The sequence below is a fragment of the Cinclus cinclus genome, chromosome 6, assembly GCF_963662255.1.
Source record: "Cinclus cinclus chromosome 6, bCinCin1.1, whole genome shotgun sequence".
Taxonomy (NCBI): domain Eukaryota; kingdom Metazoa; phylum Chordata; class Aves; order Passeriformes; family Cinclidae; genus Cinclus; species Cinclus cinclus.
Genome location: NC_085051.1, coordinates 7,103,487 through 7,127,479, shown reverse-complemented (window position 1 = coordinate 7,127,479; position 23,993 = coordinate 7,103,487). Strand labels below are relative to the sequence as shown.

The 23,993-nt window shown below is 40.8% G+C and overlaps 1 protein-coding gene across 4 annotated transcripts in view; it reads left to right on the top strand.

The window, feature by feature from the left end:
* Positions 1-23,993, top strand: part of NAV2 (neuron navigator 2) — a 362,864-nt gene that overhangs the window by 228,647 nt on the left and 110,224 nt on the right. For 3 of the 4 annotated variants that reach the window (XM_062495969.1, XM_062495968.1, XM_062495967.1), the window contains exons 4-6: positions 9,142-9,214; positions 14,940-15,171; positions 19,731-19,888. In XM_062495969.1, the coding sequence (XP_062351953.1) occupies positions 9,142-9,214; positions 14,940-15,171; positions 19,731-19,888 (463 nt within the window). Of the gene's footprint in view, positions 1-9,141; positions 9,215-14,939; positions 15,172-16,712; positions 16,782-19,730; positions 19,889-23,993 lie in introns of all 4 variants that reach the window. The other variant, XM_062495965.1, reaches the window with a different exon arrangement.

Genomic DNA, 23,993 nt, shown 5'->3' with positions numbered 1-23,993 from the left:
CAGGTGCCCACCTTAACCTGCTCCTCTAAACATTTTGAGCAGTTTTATACAGCCAGTGTTGTCCAAACTTTCCCATAGGAAGGTGCAATAAATCTGCCAGGCTGTTGCAGCAGCCTCTGTATCCCAAAGCCAAGGAAGGCTCTGCTGCTGGGGCATGTGCTGCTAATTCAGGGGAGCAGCCCTGCTGGAAGGTCAAAAGCATCACAAGCACATTTTTTTCTCTGCGAATTCCTAGCGTAGGGTTTTTGGAAATGCATCCCAGGGGTTAAATATAGCCGTGTATTTTCAAGTAATCCAACTCCTAGGCTGTGCAAATGTAGTCAAGGGAACTTTCCCATCATCTAAGCCTTTCCCCACTATGCCTGGGGAGCTTGTAACTTAGCAGGAGCATATGTTTGGAAATTTCATCTGGTTTGATGCTATAGTGGTAGCTGATGGGTATCTCCTGGCCCTGAGCTGGTGCAGTTCCTCACAGCTGAAGGTCAGCTGAGGGAGAAGACATCCCCCAGTGCTGTGCCATCCTGGCCAGTGACAGACACCAGCTCAGCTTCTGTGACTGCTGTGACTGCCCGTGCAGGGACATGGCCAAACAGCAAGTTCTGGAATGTTCAAAGAATTTTGTTTAAGCTCTCGGGGTTTCTGTTGGTCGTGTATGAACTCGTGTTGTGATATAGACAAGAATGATTTACTACAGAGATGATCTGTCAGGTTGCTTGTACTTATCTGTCCTTCAGCCTCAGTTTATATGACTCTTGCTGCAAGATAAGATTGATTTTACTGTCTCTGTTTTTTCCCAGATACCCACACTGTTGTTATGCTGCCATGCTTACCATTTCTGCGTGGTAGTCAGTGAGACAGGCGTGGCTGCATCAGAGCTTTCTGTGCTGCAGAGCTTGCAGTCTAAATAACAGCACAGGCTGCCCACTGTGCCCACCCCCCCCCCCCCCCCCCCCATCATCCTGCATAGAAAAAAACAGGACAAATAGAGCTGGGCCAGATCAGGAAAGACCAATATGTGCATCTTCCTGCCATGAGGCATGGCAGTGTCATCAAACAGAGATTTGTTTCGTTTCTGGAGGGGATGGTTTCCAGAACTCCTCCTGCATGCAGGGATGGGTGATAAGGCAGAGTGTGCCTCCTGCATTGGGTGGGTGTGTAGGGTGCCTTTGGAGACATTGCTGCTGACACTCTTATTTCAGTCCCATAATAGATCACCTCTATGGTCCTCAGTGCTGTCAATTCTTCACCCTTTACAGTGATGCAAGAATTTGTGCATATCTGTCTCTGAAACAGTGTGAGGCTCAATAAAGAGCAACAAAGTAATTTTTATGGAAAAAATGAAATATATAAGCTTCAGTATCAAGACAGAATTAGATTCTGTTTGATTGTTTATGTCACAGTTAAATGGAATTAGTGTGTTTTGAATACCTATGATTCTGCCCACCCTGTATGGATGGGCTAAATACATGAAACAGCAAATGGATTGAGGGTCCCGGGTCACTCCATGTGTGTATATGGAAATGTCTGTAGCTTCCACTTACATATTCACACGTACACCAAAGTCTAGAAGCACCATTAACATGATTTTCTGCCATGACCATTACATTATTACATAAATATACCTTTTATGCAGTACTTTGCAAACACATGGCTTCTTATAATACTTGGCATAAATGGGGAAAACTGGGAAATCATGGATTAGAACCTTTCCTAACTAAGAAGAAAAAGGTTGATTTGAGGACAGATGGAAGTAAAAGTTAATATATTATTCTCCTTCAGCTTGGTGCTATAAGAATTGAGGCTGTTTGTATGGAAATTCTTTCTCATGCCTGGGCATTTCTTCTTACAGGAGATGCACTGATAAGCTCTTCACTGTGGAATACCTGTGTAAACAGATTTTGGCTGTTGCAAAGAAGGAAACATTACAGAGAAATAAACTTTTTGTCTCTGTCTTGCCACCGATCTTTCCTTTTCAGCCATTGCATATACACTGTAACTGTGTGATAATGGTTATTTTAATTAGCTATTCTTTGATGGTAGTGCATATCTATAGCATTTTATTCTTCTGTTTTTTCTGCAGAGCTATTTTTACATATACAAGCAGTATTACTGCACTTGTTCTGAGCAGTTATGCAGGGGAATTTCAGTAGGAGTTGTTACCCAGGATCCAGGTGCAAGGAAGGAGGGGACACATATGTGTTGGTGGTGCCACTGGAACAAATCCCTTGGGAACAGGTGAAGCTGAGAGCCCCAGGCCTGCAGACACAAGAATGCCTGTCAGCCCCAGGGAGGGAGCTGGGAACGGGCTGTGGCCACAGCTCCCTTCCCAGGGACCTTTTTTAGAAATGAACAACTGTCAGCAACTGCACTGCAGGACGTTCTTTCTGAACAAGTTTCATTGAGTTCTGGGTTCTTGCTGCAAATTCAAGTTAATGATACACCAAGCCTTCATCATCTGAGCTGGTGTTTGGGGACAGAGAGCAGCCAGTGCATGGTGCTCAGAGTGCTGTTGGTGTCAGTCCTTCCTTTTAAGTGTTTGTGCACTCTGAAAAATACTGGTTTGTGTAAATTTCAAGGACGTTTTAGGGGGAAGTCCATCTTTGGTAGATATTGGTGTTATTTTAGATGGAATCATAGAATGATAAAATTATTTGGGTTGGCAGGGTTTATAGAGGCCACCTAGTTCCGAACCCCCTGCCATGGGCAGGGACACCTTCCACTATCCCAGGTGGCTCCAAGCCCCATCCAAGCTGGCCTTGGACACTTCCAGGGATGGGGCAGCCACAGCTTCTCTGTACAACGTGTGCCAGAGCCTCACCACCCTCACAGGGAAGAAATTCTTCCTAATGTCTAATTAAACCTGCTCTCTCCCATTTTAAAGCCATTCCCCCTTTTCCCAATTGCACAGCATGTAACTTTCAGCCTGGGAGCCCCAGTTACAAAAGGGTCTTCATGAGCAGCAGGGAAGGTGGAAATAATGCATCCGTGAGAGTCACTGCTGTCCTCGTTGAGAGTTTGAGCACAGCTATGGCTTCTCCCCACCTTTTCCTCTTAGTTACATGAGCAGAGATTCTGTGCCAAGAAACAGTTACTGTGGCATGTGCTAAAATATTGTCGAGAGAGCTTAATCTATATCCTAAATAAATGATTCTCCAGAGGCAGGATTCTTTGTTGATACTTGTTTTGCCAAGCTGTGTTTGTTGTTGCTTAATCATAATTTAGAACATCTCAAGATTTCGAATTATTCACAAATTATCAGCTTTACCTTTTCAAAGATCTGAAAGAGCTAATAAATTAAAAAAAATATATATATCCAGGGATGTTTTTTGAAGAAATTGCTCTTTTGCTTTCTTTTTCCCCATGGAAAGTTCCCGTTTTAAATAAATAAACCTGAAAAAAAAACAAAACAAAACAACAACCTGAAAAGCTGAATAAAGCAGGAGCATTCCTACAAACCCTCCATCTGTCTCTCCCTGAGTAGATCAGCTTTGGCAAACCTTGGGAGTTGCTCTGGATGGCCTGAATCCATTCACAGTACAAGCTTGCCCCTTGGATGCTCTTTGTTGTCATTAGGAATTTTGGCAAGTGTGAAGCACTTTTCTCTTGTGGGGTTTACTTGCCCTCATTTCTGTTCACACTGGCCATGTTGTGAGTGAATGTTCAATATTTGTCCCATTATTTCTGCAGGAAGAGCTGGAAATGCAGGATAGCAGAAGTTTTACCGAGGCCAAAGAGAAGAGGGTGCATGAGATGAGGCTTTGGCTGGTTCTCCAGCCTTAGACTAGTGCCCAAACTTTCCTTGTCTTTAAAAACCCAAAGTAAGGCAATTTTAAGAGGAGAGTCAACTCTTCATGTACATTTGAGCAGATTTTTGTTTCTGTGGGTATATCTGCCACAAGCTGGCTTCAGAATATGGATTAGCTTAATTTGCCCTTGCATTGCGTCTTTTATTTTATTTCTAAGGTACCCAACAAGTTCTGTCAAAATCCTGAAAATGTTGGGAGACATTTTTATCCAAGTAGTCAGGCAGGCAGATGAGCACTGGAAGGAATATATTATTTTCTTTTTTAGAAGATATATTTTGAATATGATAACTATTTAATGGAGATTTATTTGAAACAGAGAAATAAGAGTTAGATTTTATATCCTTCTGGGACAAGTGGAGTTTTCAGTTCTGCTTTGGTATTTTTTATACATAATTATGTTTAGGAAATAGCAAATGAAATATAATTGGAATGGGGAGCCCTTCCTCCCCCAAAACTCTAGAGTTCTAAGGATTGTCAATGTAATGACTTAAGATTTTAAGGCTCTTTCTAAGCTTTAGGATATAAAAATATGAGGGTAAAAAGCCTCATTCAAAAATACAGACAAGGAATAGAGTTGGTCCTAAAAACCAGCTTGTGTTAGGCTATTTCCTTGTTTCTGCACTGTATGTGAAGTCTGCTGGAATATTGCATAGAGGTTTGTGAGGCCTTAAAAACTTTCATATGAATTTAATCTTTTTTCTTTTGAAAATTAATATGCTACACATAAAATTGAGCCACAAGTTACGTAGAAAGCACTGGTTTCAATATAAGAAGTGGGTTTCCTGGATAAGCTCATCAAAACTCCCGATTTATCACTGCAAAAGTTGGAAGCAGAGGTCTTGCATCACAATGTGAGAAACTTCTCCTGGTTTGTAAGTGAAGAAACCTACAGCAAGTTTTATTCTGGTTTTTGTTTGAGAAAAGCATCTGTGTCTGTGCCAAGGGCAGCACTGGTTATCCTTTACCTTGTGTATTTGACTTGGCAGAGTTGACCAGACAGCTTTGGCTGGAGGCAGTGTCCATACTCAGGTTTTTTTGTCAGATATAGTCAATGTTTAACATGTCAGTGCCCACCTGTGGGTCTCCATTTACAGGATGGGGATATTTTGGGGTTTTTTAAATTTGTTTCTGGCATATCCTGTTCTGCTCATACAGGCCAGGACATGTTTTCTCTCTGGCAGTGGCAAGAATAGAAATTGAAATTGCTGCTATATGACAAGCACAAAGACTTGTGTGATGATCTGATCTTGGACATTTCTCCATGTACAACACTTAGCCACGATGCCTTCTGCTCCCATCCTGTCAGGTTATTCATGTTAAGAGGGAGTTTTCAGGTAGCTTTTCCTTCTCTGAATGTGAGAATGGGAGTGATGACACTTGATATGTCTGAGCAGAAATTTAATTTTACTGAGTTGTTGGGTTTTTTTTTTTTCTCATAATATCCTAATTAAAAGAAAGGAGGAGGAGGAGGAGCCCCAGAGGCTGGCAGCCCCTCTGGTGTGGGCTCAGCAGTCCTTGGTTGGCATTTAAGGACATTTCAGAATAAATACCCATCACCAAAGGATGTGGGACTGATAGCACATGATGATAGTTGATTACACCTGAATTAAATGTGGCGATACCCTGGTAATGTTTCTGAGTGAGAGAATCACTGTGGGTGGCTGTGCTTGGTTTTCCTTCTTTATACAGCCTTCCCCTGTTTTGGGTGGGCAGGGAATGAGAGCATCCAGCTGCCATCTTTCCTGCTTTGCTTCTGCTGTGTTAAATGTTGCTGACAAAGCAAATGAGAAATCGGAATTGTCAGCCAAAAAACAATTGTAGCTCACAGTGAAACAGAAAATATCCACTCCCCTTTGGCAAATCCAGTCCTTTCACATCTGCTTAAAGGGTTTAAGCAATATGTGGACTTGGCAAAAAAAGGGCCCATAGAGTCTGGGTGATGATTTGCTGCTGAATGCTGTAATTACAAGGAGGCAAATGTACTTTGTGTTGGAAGTCACCAGCATGCAGAATCATTGGGGTTTTGCTGAGAATTATGGAATGGTTTGGGTTGGAAGGGACTTTAAAGACCATCTTGTTCCAATTCCCTGCCATGGGCAGGGACACTTTCCACTATCCTGGGTTGGTCCAAGCCCTGTCCAACCTGGCCTTGAACAATTCCAGGGATGGGGCAGCCACAGCTCTGTGCCAGGGCCTCACCACCCTCAGAGGGAAGAATTTTTTCCTACCATCTAGCTGAGATCTGTTCAGAAACTTCACTTCTATCCTACACACATCTAAATGGTCTAACTATCACGGCTTGCTATCTCCAGCCCTGTCTGAACTGGGGGCATCTTTCTCCATAAAACAATATTTTCATATTATTAATAGTTAATACAGCAGGGGCCAAGGGCAGAATCCTTCCTTGGAGCTTTTATGAGTGAAATTCATGGCATGGTTTCATGGTTGTGAAGTCATCTCTTTTAAAAAGCTACATGATTTCTGATGCACTAAACTAATTCAGCCAAGATCAGGGTTCTTGACTCAGGCCAGCTTTGTTGTGTGGGAAGGACCTAATCCTGCATTCAGTGTTTCGCTTTCTTCTTGGATTTTCTCTAATTTCCTCCTGTTTTCCTTTTCAAGCTCTATTTTTCTTTCAAAATCAACCAATTCCTCACATTCCTGCCATTCTGCTATGTAATGTTGTTAATATCACAGATACTGTGTAAATCTTAGGAGAGTCATTGATGCCTTTGCATCTTTCAGTTTTATTCTTTTAGTGAATTCCTCGCATGCGCAGTGCTGTACATCCCTGCAGGATCTTATCCTAGGTCTTCATTTTCTGAGTGTAAAGGGTGTACTTTTGCACATCCCTGTTACTCCCACTTTGTTTCATCATGCCTGATGAAATTAGGGTATGTTCCATACCAGTACAGAACCAAGAGCCCCTGTTTCTAGCAGCTTTTAGCCAGGCAGCAGCACTGGTGTTTTAAGGCAGCCCATTTGACCTTTAGTGTGGCAGTGAGGTTTCAGGTTGCTCAACCTCTGGTCCAGATACAGACCTGTGATGGAGAATCATCCATCAGCCTGAGGATGGGAGTGATTTATCTTAATTCAGTGCCTACAGTGCTCAGAAAAACTAGGGGTTTATCCCATAGGGGAAATGGAGTGATTTTAAAGGGGACTCCCTGAATCTGAACAGGATGAGTCTGGGGCATCAGCAGAGACAGCTCAGTAGCACCAAGAATGAGAACATGGATGAGGAACTCACAACCCAGATGTAAATCTTAATCCCGTGCTCACTCTGTCCTAAAAGAGAGTTTATGCAAAGATGAGGAGCCTGGGAAGAGAAGCGAGCAGAGCAGGACTGAGAGAGGTACTGCAGATCTGGAGTGGGGGTGAGATACTGCTTATCTTTAGTCACTAACCTGCTTATTTGGAGAGGAGACATCTACCCACAGCTGTGGAAGTCTGGAAATACTCTTGGAATGATGCAGCTTGCTAAGTGCAGGTACTAGGAATGGATTGATCCTTTTACGTGGTGTTTATTCTTGAAAAGGTGAACTTTGGTTTTCCGGCCAAGTCCCAAATCACCTCAATAAAAGAGCTGTGTTGGAAACTTGAAAGGGTTGTTGAGTACTGAAGAGGGAAATGGGTCAATTAACTGTTGGATCATATTTAACTGTGGATAAATGAACCTTTGAACTGCACCCTGCTCCAAGCTCTAAGGTCTGAGCAGTACAGGAAATGTATTCTTTGGTAGCACTCTGGGTTTTGGAGTATATCATTTACTCAAAGTGTATTATGTACTTTGTGTGCTTTATATTGTATCTCAAAGTATAATGAGGTTGATAAAAGTGTTTCTAATTGTTGAAATCACAGTTCAGCAATGCCAATAACTTAACACCCTCCCTGTGATAGAAGAAAATGTTTTTCTTGTTATAGTTATAGACAATAAATTAATGTACCCTGAGAGAAATCCATGTGGGAAGTTTCCTGGCAACTTCCCTGGTACTTTCTTATTCCTTTGAGAAGGACAGTAAGCTCAGGTCAGGTGTTGGGAGCTCAGGGTTTAAATGCTGCTTAGCCCTCGTGTTTTTTTGAGGGCAGGCAGGAGCTGACAGGGCAGCTGAATTTTTCATGTTTCCTTTTGATGTCTCCACACTTCACAGAATAAAGGTAGTTATGTGTGACCAAGTGTGAGGCTTGGTGTCTGTATCCTTCTTTCTCCAGTGGATCCATTGTTTGGTTGCACTGTTTCAGGAATTAATAAATTAATGTTTGAGAGATGTTCAAACAAAGACTCTATTTTATCATTTGCTGATTACCATGGTTAAATAAAACAATTGCTCAACAGTGTTATCCAGGAGTTTTTTGTGTAACCACACATAAAACATGGTATTTCCTAAAATGTTCCTTTCTACCCCTCGAGGTGTCCAAGCTTAGACTTTTGCATGGAAGTGCTTTGGGCTGTGGTGGGAGCTGACACCTCTCTGCATCTTCTGGTTAGGACAGCAGAGCTCCAGGAGGGGCTTGGTGGGAAATCAGATGTGAGGCTTCTGCAAGATTCTTATTGTAATGTTGAGATAGAGTGGAAATTATTCCTGTGAAGTGAACTCTGGAGTTCACTTCCTTAGGTAGGGTTTGAGTCCAGTCTGTGTACAGCAACCAGAGTTGTGTAGAGAGCTCACAGCCAGACCTGTTGTGCTCAAGTCCCTACCTGTAAAAATGGATTTTCAAGAAAGTTGTTGCCATTGTCCCATCTCTGTGAGGGGCAGGACATGCCCCTCAGCGAGTGACCAGAGTGGCCTGGTGCTCCTGACACGTGGGGAACGCCGGGAGGGAACGCGTTTCGGATTCCGGCTGGGGTTTCCAGTTACAGCTTTTCTATTCAACCCTTGGTGAGGCTGGAAACTTCTGCCAGCTGTCAGCTTCGGAGCAAGTGGCAATCTGCCTTCTCAAACAAATGGCCTCCATGTTTATTTTCGGTTTCATGGTTGTTGCACTTGCTGCAGTCACGGATCCTGGCGGAGAGCATCCTTGATACTCCAGTAAGGAATGCAGCGATCGCCTGTTGTGACTGGGGCTTCAGCTAGCCTGCTTCATGCAAATGCGAATAGCAGAAAGCCCTGACCCATGGAATAACCAATGGAATAATCCATTTAGGACCTCAGTAACTGAGAGTAACTGAGTAACTTCATGCTATGGTTTCTACATCATGAGCAAAGGGACTTTTTATGGGATGCAAAGACTGAGTGCGCTCAAGGGTGGCGGTAGAGGGAAGTAAATAATTATTACAATGCATTTTCTTTTTATGTCTCCTTTTTTTCTATTTTTTTTGTTTGTTCTTGAGCAGATTGAAAACATAGACGCGTGCCTGAGTTTCTTGGCTGCTAAGGGGATTAACATCCAGGGGCTGTCAGCAGAAGGTGAGTCCATTGGTTGTTGAAGATTTCATTCATTATGAACCTGAATTATTACCTGTGATTTCAACTAGAACACAGAGTGTAATGAAAGATTAATAAGGTCAATTTAAACTTCTGACAGTCTTTACTTATTTTTTTCCCCATTTCAGTGTGAAAGGTAGATAAAATACATGTTTCTACACAGCCAACTTGTAAAAATAATCAATGAGACCAAATTAGAACTCAGTCAGTTCTTTACAACTTTCTGTTTAAAACCAGAAATTTCTTATCTCAGTTCTATAATTTGCACATTGATCAGTGTATATTTTACAGATAAAAGTGAACTGCTGTCAGTTGTTGAAAAATTTCTTTCCTTGTTCTTCAGTTATTCTCTTACCTGAACAGCCATCCTACTTTCTTCTCATTTTAAAGATTTTTTTCTTGTTTCCGAGTGCACAAAACAATTAAATCCAAATGTTATGATAAGAAAAAAAGACAACATTTTGACCTCTAATTAATCACTCTGCTTTTGAAGAGCATCAGAATTTTTCTGAAACCAAACTAGGTTTACTGTATTCCTTTATGCCAGGATGTGTGTGGTACCTGTTGGCTCAGAAGCTGTTTAGCCATTATCTTATTAAGAGATCAGAGAGATTTCTGTCATCCTCAGCACCAGCTTTCTCTTGTATTTTCATTTAAATATGCTGGAAAAGCAGTTGGGTTCAGTAGCTGAATAGATGATATGACATCTCCATCAGTGCTGTACAGAACAAATAATTGAATGTGTGGCATCAGGTGAGACTTCAAAGTTATATTTGATAACTGAGTCTTAAACAAACAAACTTAGTTTGGAGGGGGAGACTGCAGCAAAATAGCAGATATTTAGTATGCTTTGTTCTAACCTGAACACACCACAGCTAGGAGAAGAGGAGGCTGAATTTTAGGTGTATTCTTAGGCTGGATTAAAACAACAATAACAAGTATCTTCCTCCAAAGAGAAGCTTTACTATGGTCCACCTCAGTGCTGCCAGCATTATATGCCTCAGTTTCTCAGTTATAACCAGAAGGATTCTTATGTCAAGAAAAGAAAGCATAAGCTAAAACTTCAAACAGCAGAAAATTTGTTTGCCAGGAAATGATTAAAAAGAAAATGCAGCTGAGTCAGTTGTAAAGGCCAATTTTGACCTTAGCATGGAAATATTGTAAAAATACGTTTCACATTATTTACCTGTCTCGATAGAAGGTAAAATCTAAGTGAAATTGCAGGTGAGTGATGACAGAACTGTCTAGCTGTACAAAGTTGGCAGTGTGGTGTTGCTCACGCTGGGGAAGGGACAGCATGATTAATGCTCGTGGCTCTCCTGCCAAGTCACAAGTCAGGCCCAGCAGGATACATGTGCTTCCCATGGCTTTGCTGATTTGGGATTTCTGCCTTTCTGTTACACTATCTAGGAATTGGTGTATTAAATCACATGGAAGCTAAGAAAGGACCAGTAATGTTTGCTGCCAGCACATAAATGGGAGCATTTACTGGCTCCACCACTAACATTGAAGGAAGAAAGTGAGAACAGCTAGAGAGGGGGAGGGAACAAATATATTTTTATAAAATAAGTTAAAATACTTGAATGCACCAGTAAAGTAAATTTCTCTTTCTAGTTGCTCTGGCACTGTGTTGAGGCACACAGAATCATTTAAAGTGAGGAATGTTGTTACCAAACAAGCCAGTGTTTCTGTGCAAGTTGCCAAGACCTGCTAGGTCAACTGCAAATAACTTTATTTACTTCACTGGCAGATCCTCATCTAGGAGGAAGGAAAAGCTTGTGATTGCTTCCAAACGGGAATAATCAATGAAGTCTCCTGGGTTTGTTAAGAGCACGTATTTTTCAATAGTGCAGCTTCAGTGTGGAGGGAAGTGAACAGTTCAAAACTGGAATTTGGATGACTCCTAAATGTTGAAATAATTTGGGACTGCATGTGTCATATCCTTCTAGTGTTGAAAAATCCTGCTTTGATATGTGCATGCCACTTACACAGAGTCTATTTTGATGGATTTATGCAATGGAGCTGCTGAGAATCTGCAGTCACTGATGACTGCTGTGCTAGAGGCTTCCCTTTCTTAGAAACGTGGAGGCAGAAAGGCATCCCCTCATCAGAGATCCTTAAAAATCTAAAATCTCCATTTGTGGTTACTAAAGAAAAGTGCAGACAGCTGGAGACTTCTTTTCACTTCTTTCTGCAAATTTTTATTGTTCATTCTTTGAACTGTCTTGCCATACCCCTCCTCTTAGATTTGTTTAGGCTCCTGGAATTGCAGCTTCCCAGCAAAGCTTACTCTCCTTCACACAATATCTCCTTGCTCTCAAGATATTGAAGATACTGGAGGACAGAAATATGCAGTAGAAACTCAGATTGATATCACAGATAGGCACCTGCACATCGTTTGGATAACTGATGAGCTGGATAATAATCAGCTGAACACATCATGGAACAGTGATATGGGGAAACAAGCACCAACAGGGATATCCCAGGCTGAAAATCTCCAAAGAGTGGATTGGTGGGGTTTCTTAGGAAAACCAAATTCCAGTTTCCTCTCACGTGTCTGGAGTGTTTGTTTTCCGAATCCTGGACATTAATTTTTGGCTCCACATTTAGAATGGGTAGTTGACATCCTGGTCCTTATCTAAGTCAATATGATACTAGGGCTGACCATGGGCTGGAGAGGACTTGAAGCAGGAAGCATTTGAGACTCTGCTGATGTGCAGAGTGCAGTGAGGCTGAAGTACTCTCTGAAATACTCCCTTTTGTATGAAGTGCAGGGTAGAACTGCCAGAATTACCTCAGTTTTTAAGATAAAAGAAACAGAGGTACCTCTGAAAGTCTGATTTAAAATGTTTTGTTTCAGATCCAGAGGGAAAGAGACTGCGTTAACTCATTAAAAGTGTTCTTTTGATTATTTGGTCAAAAGCAGGTTGTCTTTCTGATAAATTCAGCAGAAAACTGAATGGCCATAGAAAACAACAGGTCGTGGGTGGGTTATTCTTAAAATTGCCTCACACTTCACATAGAAATCAGTTTCCAGTTGCATATAGCTTTGCTAAATTTAAACAAGCAGGCCCATGGTAATTTCTTTTATCTTCTGGCCTGTATTTGTGCAGTTAAGCTTCCCAGTGCCTCTAGATCTGTTTAGTTATGCTTCAACCTGTGAGTAAATGCTACTTTCCTTACAGTTCCCATGAGTAATTTGAGTTCTTTATGGGAGATAAGGAAATCCTTTTTACTGTGTTCTGCTGTATTTTGTGTCTGTTCTACTTCTGTCTCTGTCCTCCCAAGCTAAACACAGATTACTGAAGAGAACCTGCAGGTCAGAGAAGGAACCTGGTGCAGTGAGAGAAGGGGTGGGTTTGTGCATGGCACGGCACGGCGACAGGAGTGGGCTGGAAAAAGGGGAAACAGGCAGGATTAACTGGGACCCCACTGTTCAGGGAGAGACTAAAATTGGCCAAGAAAACAATGGAAGACCATAAATGGCTGCTGAAGGGCCCTGGGAATGTCAATCCTTTAAACAAGGAAATGAGACATCGGTGGTGGGAGAGAGCACCGACGGAGGGGCCAGGCTGCAGGGAAAGAATGGCTACTTAAACTGAGTCAAAAAGTAGGAGAAGAAAGGAATATCCTGGGTCTTGGTGATGACCAGGGCCACTTAGAGAAGGGCTGATATTCTCTGAAGACATGGTCATGGGTTGAGACAAATTTCAGAAAGAAAGTAGATTGTATTAGTGGCTGGGAAGGGAAAGTAGACTGAAGTGCAGGTAGACAAGGAGACCAAAGGTGGAAGCTGGTACGGAACGGGAAACAACAGTTTGAAATCTTGAGCCTTGGATCTGCTGGGTAAAGTACTTAGGATTAGGAACAGAAGCTTGTTTATACAGCAAAGAGGAGCAATGTGAGCAGAAATGTGGCTGGGAGAGGGAGTAAAGGATGGGGTGAGGCCCATCACAAACTCAGAGCAGCCTTTCAGCCAGAACTGGAAACAAATGAAAATTCTGGTTGTTGCCTTTGTGCTTGGCCACTGTCTTGCCACATTTTCTTTTCTTTTCTTTTCTTTTCTTTTCTTTTCTTTTCTTTTCTTTTCTTTTCTTTTCTTTTCTTTTCTTTTCTTTTCTTTTCTTTTCTTTTCTTTTCTTTTCTTTTCTTTTCTTTTCTTTCCTTTCCTTTCCTTTCCTTTCCTTTCCTTTCCTTTCCTTTCCTTTCCTTTCCTTTCCTTTCCTTTCCTTTCCTTTCCTTTCCTTTCCTTTCCTTTCCTTTCCTTTCCTTTCCTTTCCTTTCCTTTCCTTTCCTTTCCTTTCCTTTCCTTTCCTTTCCTTTCCTTTCCTTTCCTTTCCTTTCCTTTCCTTTCCTTTCCTTTCCTTTCCTTTCCTTTCCTTTCCTTTCCTTTCCTTTCCTTTCCTTTCCTTTCCTTTCCTTTCCTTTCTTTTCTTTTCTTTTCTTTTCTTTTCTTTTCTTTTCTTTTCTTTTCTTTTCTTTTCTTTTCTTTCCTTTCCTTTTCTTTTCTTTTCTTTCCTTTTCTTTTCTTTCCTTTTCTTTTCTTTCCTTTTCTTTTCTTTCCTTTTCTTTTCTTTCCTTTCTTCCTTTCTTCCTTTCTTCCTTTCTTCCTTTCTTCCTTTCTTCCTTCCTTTCCTTCCTTTCCTTCCTTTCCTTCCTTTCCTTCCTTTCCTTCCTTTCCTTCCTTTCCTTCCTTTCCTTCCTTCCTTTCCTTCCTTTCTTTCTTTCTTTCTTTCTTTCTTTCCTTCCTTCCTGGAATCCTTCCTTCCTGGAATCCTTCCTTCCTTCTCATAGGGCAACAATCAGCTTTTAGTTCAAGTGATCTGTACAGCACAGGCAAAAGTTCAGACCTTTGATGTAGCTTTTAAAATTTCCTTTTTAAATTTAAACATGCTAAATAATTTAAGTCACAGCACATTAAGGTTGTCTGCAAGGAAGAATTTTCCCTCTTGCCTATTAATTACAATACAGTGATTAAGTGCATGGTCTGATGCACCTCTTCATCTTTGTATTTCTGTTTGTTTTTCACATTTTTGCGTTTGATATTGCATAGAAGAATAGGATGACATTCAGGAATTGAAAAGTTTATAGTTCTATAGCTCAACTGTCAAGCTGTCTGTAGGTACCTTGGGTGCCCTTCCCTTATCAGCTTGTGATAGTGTCAAAGCTGGTAATTACCTATTTGAATGCAGCTATGTCACCAAATAACCATATTTTCTAGTGCAAAACTTGCATCTAATTTTCTTAGTGGAAATTATTATTCTGATATTCCAGAAATATATGTGAGAATGGTATAGTTTCTTCCTTGTGCAATTTTAGGACTGAGAAATCAATTACAGTGTGCTGTCCTCAATAGAGTTGTTAGTGTGGAGGTTCTGTTTTGGGGGTTTTAGCTATGTTAGTTTAAAGGAAAGATTTAAAGGGACTTGCTTTTGAAGCACACTGGCATTAACACAGACTGCAGTGGAAATGTGAGATACTGCTCAATCACCGCAGGGGAGAGATTAGTTATTTATTTGTTGTTGATGCTCACTGGCAATCAACTGTAATGCCAATTAGATGTGCAGAAAGAAACTTATCCTAAAGGATATCCCAAAGGAACTCAGTTCAGACAGTGTTCTGGGGATGCAGTGGCTGACCCACTGCAGTGTTGGAAAGAAAACACCCACTGATGGCTGACGAGTGACTTCTCAACTTTGCCTTACAGAAATCAGGAATGGGAATCTGAAGGCCATCCTGGGCCTCTTCTTCAGCCTGTCTCGGTACAAGCAGCAGCAGCAGCAGCCCCAGCTCCATCCCTCCCAGCAAGCAGGGCCTCCATCCCAGTGCCAGGTGGGGGGCTCTCAGCAGCCGGCGCCAGCTCCGCTCCAGGCTCCATGCCAGCAGCCCCCACAAGCTGTGCAGCATCAGTTCAAAGCACAATCAGAAATGCAGTCCAGGTGGGGAAATATCCTCAGAGTTGTTGGGGTTTTTTTCCATTATTTATCTCTTTTTTTTTTTTTTTGCTTCTCTTTGCAGGTCTTAAAAAGCCAAAGAGACTCCTTTCTTTAGTCCTGCTCTAGAATAAAGGGCGTAGGGAATGGAATGCTGGGTAGCAATTGACTTCAAGCCTTTGGAAATCAAAACGTGTGTGTTTAAATGTGTTCTCAGTGCTGGGAATCTGCAGCCCAATGGGTGCAACATCCCTGCTTGACCAAGTAACCACAGTATTGTAAAAGGATGTTTTTCTCACTATTCCTTTTGCTTCTTTCTACTCACAAAGCATCCACATTGTTAACCTTATAAATGCTTCATATGCTTTAGGCATATGAAAACCAACTTCAGTCCTAAGAATACAAGAGTATCATTCTTCACTAAGAAATGGAAGAGTTACCTTCCACTGTGGGGAAGGATTACTCTGACAGAGGTAGAAGAAACAGAGCTCAAAAATGCCTGGTGGCAGCCAAATTGAATCTAGACCTTTAGGTCAAAAATAATATGTTGCTTGCTTTACATGAAAAATGATTTTCATAGTTGGTGTTTTATGGCACTCCCAGATCAGACTACAAATGACTAGAGAGGAGTTTTGTTCCTTGAATGCCTTTAATACTAGGAGTGCTCTGCCCAGGTTGGAGTAAAAGTTTTCTGAGGCAGTACCACCACGTGTAGCCTTCTCCTGGTCTAACCCTTGCACTGCTAAAACAGGGAGGGTTTAGTGGGGATAAGAAGCAGAATTAAAAGCAGAAATCATATTTGCACAATTACTGAAGTATGAAGGCTTTTTGTTTTTACGTATCTCACATTGAGGCTTGTTTGTGTTAACACACCTTGAGGTGAACACTGGCTTAAGTGCTGCCTTATGAGGGATATAAACAATTTAACTGAAGCATTCCAAGTGAGACTACTCAGAGGTAATTTGGGTTTGGCTTTTATGTCTTTCTTCACAAATTATGCTCATTTGGGTGTAAACAATAGTTTTGTTTAATTGAAAAACTTAGTGTTCCTACAGCACGTATAAACAGGAAATAATGACTAAAATGAGGATGTATTTGAAGATATATCTGCAGCTTTTCTGTCAGACATGCAGAGATGCTGAGCACTGTTTTGCTATTTTCAGTCCGTTGTGTAGATTGGGCTGGGTTTCAAATAACTGAAAAATATGTATATCCTGAAGATCTTTAATGTCATGTTTTCTTAATGTGTACTAAAGTCAAATTCAGATTTTACAGAAAATACATATAATAATGGAGTGAGAAGGAAAAGAGGAATAGAGTTGGGGGTTGCATGCAGATTTGCATGTTCATTACTCTGTAAAAAATAATTCATTTCAGACTGTAGTTGTTTTGACTTGAAGTCATACTTGGGCAAGAGCCTTTATATTCCAGTGAAATTCATAAAAAACCCTTTTCTCCCTAAAACTAGTTACTAAGTTCAATGGCTTTAAAAAAAAAAAAAGTTTCTTTGTTCAATGTTCTCTTCCACTTTTTCTTTCCTGTCACAGTGCATCTCCCAGGGACTCATCTCAAAGCAAAATCATCCGATTCACTCTTGGTCAGAAAAGGTCTTCTAGGTTAGCACTTCTTCATCTTCTGCAAAGCATGAACAATCCTTTTGCAATATTTCTGGGTGCATGTTTAGGGTTCCTGTTGAAAACAGTTTGTAACTAGGCCTTTACAAATGCCTGAAATGGGAAAGTTTTAGATGGATTTAATTTTTTTCTCCATATTTTTTTTGTTTGTTTGTTTTATGAGGTGTGGAATGCATTTTGGCCCTCAAGGAGATAATTTGATTTTCTTGTTCTTAGGAGCTTTTGCTTTTGAGAAAAAAACATGGTTCTGGGAATTCTCGCTCCACTGTATTAATTATATTTTGCTCTGCATTATTGAAATCATAGAATCCTAGAATGTTTTGGTTTGGAAGTGACCTTAAAGGCCAATATCTCAGCTAGTGAGGAGAATACCAGCTGCATGATGTGAGCCCCAGGAGCACTGTGTGGCTCTTGCTCATCAGAGCCCCTGCTCTCCCCAGTGCTCCCACCCTCAGCACCTGGAAGTGAATCACAGGGATTTCAGTCCATTGTTTCCCTGGATCCCAGCATGACTTGCATGCCAGCTCATCTGTCCATCTCATCTCAGTGATCCTAAGGGTTGCTGTGGGTATTAGTCTGGTTAATAATCTTGTTATTTAAATGCTTGACTAGAATACAGTTTTAAGCTGGTAAATTATGCCGTACTGTTTTTGCTAAGATTGTGAACTATAGCTTATGATCTTTATTCAGTTTGTATAGATTGTTTTTTCTGCTGTATAATTTGGATTTATTTCCCACATCAAATTTCTTATATGCTGACAGTGAATCTCTGCAGAATAATCCCTGTTAAAAAGTTCCACATTTCCTGTTCATGTTCTTCCTTGATCATAATTATGGCTTGACAGCTCGTATTTGCTTAACAGAGGTGCTGAGGAGTAGTAAAAGAGAGTGTTCTTCAAGCTCAATACCTTCTCTCTAAATAACAAGAGCCCAGAAGTGTCTCCCTGAACCTGATTTTTTTCCTTAGATTTCACAGGCACTGGTGTGATGTATCTTGACCTAATACCAAAAGCATGGGCTTTAAACCAGTTAGTTAAACTACAATCTACAATGGGGGAAAAAAGTCTAAGAGAAAGGATATCTTCAAGAGTGCTGTTAGAACGTGGGTTTTTTGTTCTTGGTGTGTTTTTATTGGCAGTGACAATACTGACTCAGATGGAAAACTTGTCACTTCTTAAGTGGTCACATGGTTTGAGGAGCTTTGTTTACTTTCAAATGTGACAGCTTTGCAAAACCTGTGTGGATATGTGTGGGGAGCCTTTTCTTCTCCATCAGTACAGGAAGATTGTCCCTTCCCTACTGCTGGAAAAGTCCCCTCCCATACTGGGGCCCATGGAGCCATCCTGGGGTGGGTGCCCCATACTCAGTGTTTCAAAACTGGGTGGCAGCTTTGGGTTGAGGTACCTTGTAGAAAACCTGTCTTGTTTCCTGCCAAACAAAATGAACTTTTCATGAACTTCCTTGTCTTGGTGACTTCCTCAAAAAGTTCTATTTGTCACTGGTTGCCCTAAGCTTCTTCCCCTGTGGTCTCCTCTACAGTGGGTGAAGCCTCTCTAGGGTTTTCTCATGGACCCTTTGCTGCAGTGATGGGTATGGACAACTTTTTAGCACCCCCCAGTGCTGGAAAAAGCTGGATAATTTGAGAGACTGGTCTAAAAGTCAACCTCAGAACCATGATGCGCTGTGCTGAATCTGTGGTGGTTTGAGCTTGTAAATTAATTTTTGGGTTTGTATTTGAATGATGCCATCATGTCTTAGACTCTTTCGAGCTTTGAAAGCATGTGCATGCAGCTGCTGACATTTTGGCTTTTTCTTCATGTTTATTTTAATATTTTCTCTTTCTTCACTAGTGTTGGATAAATAAGTTTAATTTAGGAAACCCTGCCAGTTTCCTTCCTGGCTTCTCTTCCTTCTCTCAGAGGCACGATGGTGATTTGGTCAGTTGCATCCCCACTCACTTTGACAACTGGGACTTCTTCCTTTTGTCTTATTATTGACACAACTTATTTAAATAGATTTTTGTCTTTTATATAAAGAAGTTTTAAAAAGATTCTGCTTGTAAATGTTGGCTTTGAAGTGTTCTGAGATGTGATGACAGTGGCTTTCCTGAATCTGTTGGGCTTTTTAGAGAAGTCTTCCACCTTCCTTTTTGCCTGAAAAATATAAAAGCTTGTTTTCTTACTCCTGAATAACTGCATTATTTTTTCCTAGTTAATCAACTAAAGCTGGTAAATACAGGCTATGGTAAGAAAAGGCTGTCCAGTTTAAACCAGAGGCTTATACCAGCTAATAATATTATAGCATTACCATCAGCTGGTATACCTGCTGATAATTTGGTTACTCTAGCAGAGCGTACTGAAGCGTTGTGTGATTTGTGTAGGCTCAAATAATTAAACCAAGTTAAAGTTTTGCTAGGCTTGGCTGTTGAGCTTTGTAGCTGTCAGGGCAGAGATGTGATGTGCTTCTCTATAAAGGAAAAAGCAGCAAAGTTTCATCTTATTCTTACTTCTGAAATAAGGGTAGCCCTTATGTGGCCAGCATGCGATGAAGTGTCTGGCAGTCTGGTTTAAGAACAGCAGTGCCTCACTTAGTCTTAGCCTTTTGCTGGAGGTATTGCTCCAGTGAATTTACACGCAACTACTTCTGATTCACCACACGTATGGCAGGTGACTGTTAATTTTGTCTCAGGACTTTTTTCCTGGTGTAAAGCAATTCAGACTGTAACTTGTTTGACATGTATTTTTCATCTAAGAAGATTCTTTGATTTGTTCTTACAGAAGTGGAAAGACCCTTATGAGCCTATACTTGTGCTGTTGATCCTTTTATTTTCAGCTTATGCATGGTATCCCATAGTTTCTTGCCCAGAGTTTTTTTGGTTTTTTGGTTTTTTTTTTTACCTATGTTTAAACGTTCTGTAAATTCTTCCACCAGACTTCCAGGTCCCACCACGAGGGTGTCCGCTGCGGGCAGCGAGGCCAAAACTCGTGGTTCCATCAGTGCCAACAACAGACGTAGCCAGAGCTTTAACAACTACGACAAATCTAAGCCTGGGCTTCTCCCTGCAACCCCAACAAGCAGCAATGACAAAGGTAAGCACTTAATCATTTGGGTTTTTCTTAATAGTGGCTTCATTCAGAGGAAAGTGTATTTTCTGTTTATCTCCAGAAGTTGTAAGACTGTCTAAAAGTTGTGTGTTGTAAACTTGATGTCTACAATCCAAAAGCCAGCTGTCTCTTCTTGAAAAAAGTATTTTCCTCCTTTAACATATCTGAAGTTGTGACTTGCTGGCCTGAAGGTACATCCGAAAAATAACTCTAAAAAGTCCTGGCACTGGTGAACCATGTTTTTCATTTTGCTTCAGCTGCAGATAAGGGGGAATGAATTAATCATAAAATAAGGCATTTTGATGAGTAGTTTGACAAGAATGAAAAATGACCACTAAAGACTTCTGCAAAGGTTTTATATGATAAATAGTACCATTTGCTTTTATTTCCATCACTGCTTTGGAAGATCCCATAAGACACAAAATTACACAATTTCAGTACAATTTCAGGAATCATCTAGTGTTGTGTTTGAAGGCAGGAACTTATTACGTTTTATAAACATTGCAGTGAAACCATGTCTGTGGCAGTGCATCAGAAACACTCAGAGCCATGCTGTGTGCGAAGCAGAGCTTTTTTTGAATGACATTTACTGACTTTGTGTCCATTCACTAGTTTAGTAAACTGACAGCATTCATTAGCTTGAGTTTTGTAGCTCTGAGTGGGGCTCGGGGGCTGTGGCTGGTGAGAACTGAGCGCATCTCTCCAGTCTGGCACGGTCAAACAATCGGCGTGGGCTGGCGGCAAGCTCCACATCCCTAAAGTCATTCTGCTGACAAAGAGGGGCCAGCACTGGCCTTCAGCACAGGCTCCTTGCAGTGACTTGACAGTCACAGCCTTCAGGCTCCAGTCTCCTCGCTGGCCATGCACAAGTTCTGATGACTGTAATGAGCATTTTGCTCCCGGGGAAAGCGCTGGTCTGGGTCGGCTTCCCTGTGGTTCTCATGCTCGAGTCTTTCCAGGAAACTCTGGTCTTCCTTCTCTAGAAATTGTTGTCCTAGGACTGCATGTCAGTAGGTTTTGGAATTTTTCCCCAAAAGGGTTATGGTGGCAGTGGAGGATCCTCAGCATCCTTCAGGGACATTGTGAAGCACTCTGATCAGATTTTGTACAGCAGAAAAATAAAATTAACCGCCGTGTAATAGAATTGTTAGAATTATATTAGAGATTAATTTATCAGCATACTAAGATAATAATTTAGCAATATTCTACTTTGCTAAATCCATCCGAGCTCTTTTAGAAGGTACAGTGTGGAAACAGTAGTGATTTAACTGTTACATCAGCATGTAATAATTGTATCTAAATCTGAATCAGATCTGGCTTTCAGTTCAAAGAGCAAGCTAACAGCTTTTAGTGTGAGCAGTAGAATCCTTGTTTTCCTGTGTAATATTTCCCCAGTCTCTTTCTTTGGCCTTCTTGTGAATATTCTTCTGCACATGTCCCATAAGCACTGGGGAGAGGAGTGGGATTTGTCTTGTCCTGCAGCATGGGTTGGTTGGCTGGATGATCCCTACTCCACATGGGATGTGTGATGTGAAGCTGCATGGAGGAGAAGACTTCCATCTATTTTAGCTTTTTCTCAGTTTGCCAAGATTACTAAATAAGGAAATTAAAGTACTGGTTTTAGTCTTCCAAAAAGAAAAAGAAAGGAAGAAGTCCTTATGCATACAAAGAAATAATAATAATTTGTCAAATAACTTAAATATCAACTGCTTTTAGACAGTTCTGGGAACCCTCATTCCTCACTGTAATTCATCTCCTGAGAAAGATAAACTGGTTGCTGAAGAAGCACATGAGATGTACTGCTTCTTACAAATATTACAAATGACTAAAGGAAACAAGGCTGGTTCTTAGGCTGACAATCTACATAAGTTGCATTAACTACTCAGAATTTTGCTCTGGTCAAAATTTCCAGTCATAAATTACGGTCTTTTGAAAGAAAAAAAAAAGCCTTATGTAAAGTTGAACTTGAACTTTTCTTAAAAGTGTAATCATGACACAAAGTTGGTCTGCATCCATGAGAAACAAAAGCAATTGGTCTGACAAATTTTTGGCTTATTTTGAAGTTAATTGTAACATTGCCAGGCAAAGTTTATTGTCAAAGTGCTAAGACAGTTCGGGTTTTCTGACCCATATCCTGTGTTTTGCCTAAGAAAATGAGACTTACATGACTGTGCTGTGTGCCAGGCTTGGTAGGTGTTCACCTCCTTACCCAGTACCTGCTCTGTTGTGTGTTTTTGAGGAAGGAAATGGGAGAAATAAAAAGTCAGCCTCTTCTGGCATGATTTGTTACCTTGTAACAGAAGGTAGCCTTCAGTGTTTGAATGTTTGAATCATGTCTTACAGAAAGTAGGTTATAATTTTTAGCTTTTATTCATCTGTAGCCTTTCCCTCCGAAAAAAATGCAAATTGTCTTGTTAGTCAATTGTCTGTGTCTCATGGCAATGAAAGTGCATTAATTCAAACAGAATGCATCAGAAAGGAAAAGGACAGCAAATGGAGCATGGAAGAGCAGCCAGCTACTGGGAAATAAACAACCTAGATTTTTAGAAGGAGTCTATAAATCAGTTACTGATGAGACCACTGATTTTCTAGAAATCCTGGGGAAAGGATTTGTGTGATACCAGAAATGATTGCACCATTGCTGCAAACTAAGAGGATCTCGGATGGATGCGTGTGTTTGATGTGAGGTGCACATGTGCTCTTAGCTAAGGAGCATGTCAAGAGATGCAAATCTCCTCTTCCCCACAGCTGTCTCTCTCCTCAGGTTTCTGGGGTTTTTTCTCTCAATATCCACATGCTGTCTGACACCACTTCCAATATATAAAGAAGAGATAAGGGTTCTGTAGTAAGGATCACTCAGACACCTAGTTCAGTCCTATGGGCACCTTCTTTGAGGTTAGGGCCTAATAGATTTAACTTGCTTCCTGGACTTAGAGCCTCAGTTAATGTGCAAAATTCCCCTTTTATAGGGAATTTACCCAAACTCACAGGAATTTCAGGACCCTTATTCCTCGCATCATGAAATGATAACACACTGTAGTATGGGTTTTTTTTGCTTATTGTCACAGTGATTAGCCATTTATAATTGCAGTTACATTCCAGACAGGATATTTTGATGTGTGTAATTGGTGTTGCAGGCTTTTTTAAAAGAAAAAAATGCCACTAGAGTCTTAATTGCATTTTTGTTTTTAGGGGAAATAAGCCCTTAGGCTTGTGGGGTTTAGCTTTTTTTATGTCATCTTAGTCCCTTCATACAACTGAAGCCTTTTAGTTGTCTTCTGAAGTTTCAGAATTACTTAGCCCATGCTTATGTAGGAATAGCTTTGGTTTACTTCCTTGTCCTTTAATATCCTTGAACACCACAGGTCTGCTCTGGCATGGGAGGCATCAGACACTTCCCACAGTCACTGCTGAACTCAACTAAATTACCAAAAACTATTCTAAGGAATGTGGAGAGGCAAATGAACATTACATTTCTATGCCTGCATGCAGTTAGTAGTAACCTTGAGGCTCCACATTACCATGTCCTTCTAGTTGTCTAACAGGATCACCACATAAAATATAGCCAAAATTTGATTTGCATATGCAAATTAGAATACATAAATCTACTTTTTATCTATTGCAAGGAGGAACACAGCTATGTCCTAGGTAGTATCTAGACTGAAACTTAAATACATTGAGATATACAACTTCAGTAAAGACTTTGGCACAGTAGGTTTTCTCATGAGTGTGTCAGTGTCTTGCTTGCACACAGTAGAGAGTCTCTTGAGACATACTCTGAAAGCAGCCTCCAGTTCTGCAGAATGGTGGGAATTTTTGACTAGCTCTGAACACCCTCATATACCCACTGTCTTCACTGTTCTTCAGGCACTCAGTTTGCATTTTGCAGTCTCAAAAGTCTGATAGTGTTGTCTGGGAATATTCTGCTTATTACTTGTGTCAAGTCTATAAAATCAATGAAGTCATGCAGCTGTAAGAGATGTCAACTTAATAAGCCACCTCCACCATGTTGATGATGTGATTCAGTAGTGTGACAGGCTTATGTGCTTTCTTTTTATTTTTTTCTTCTACTTTGTTCCTAATATTTTAT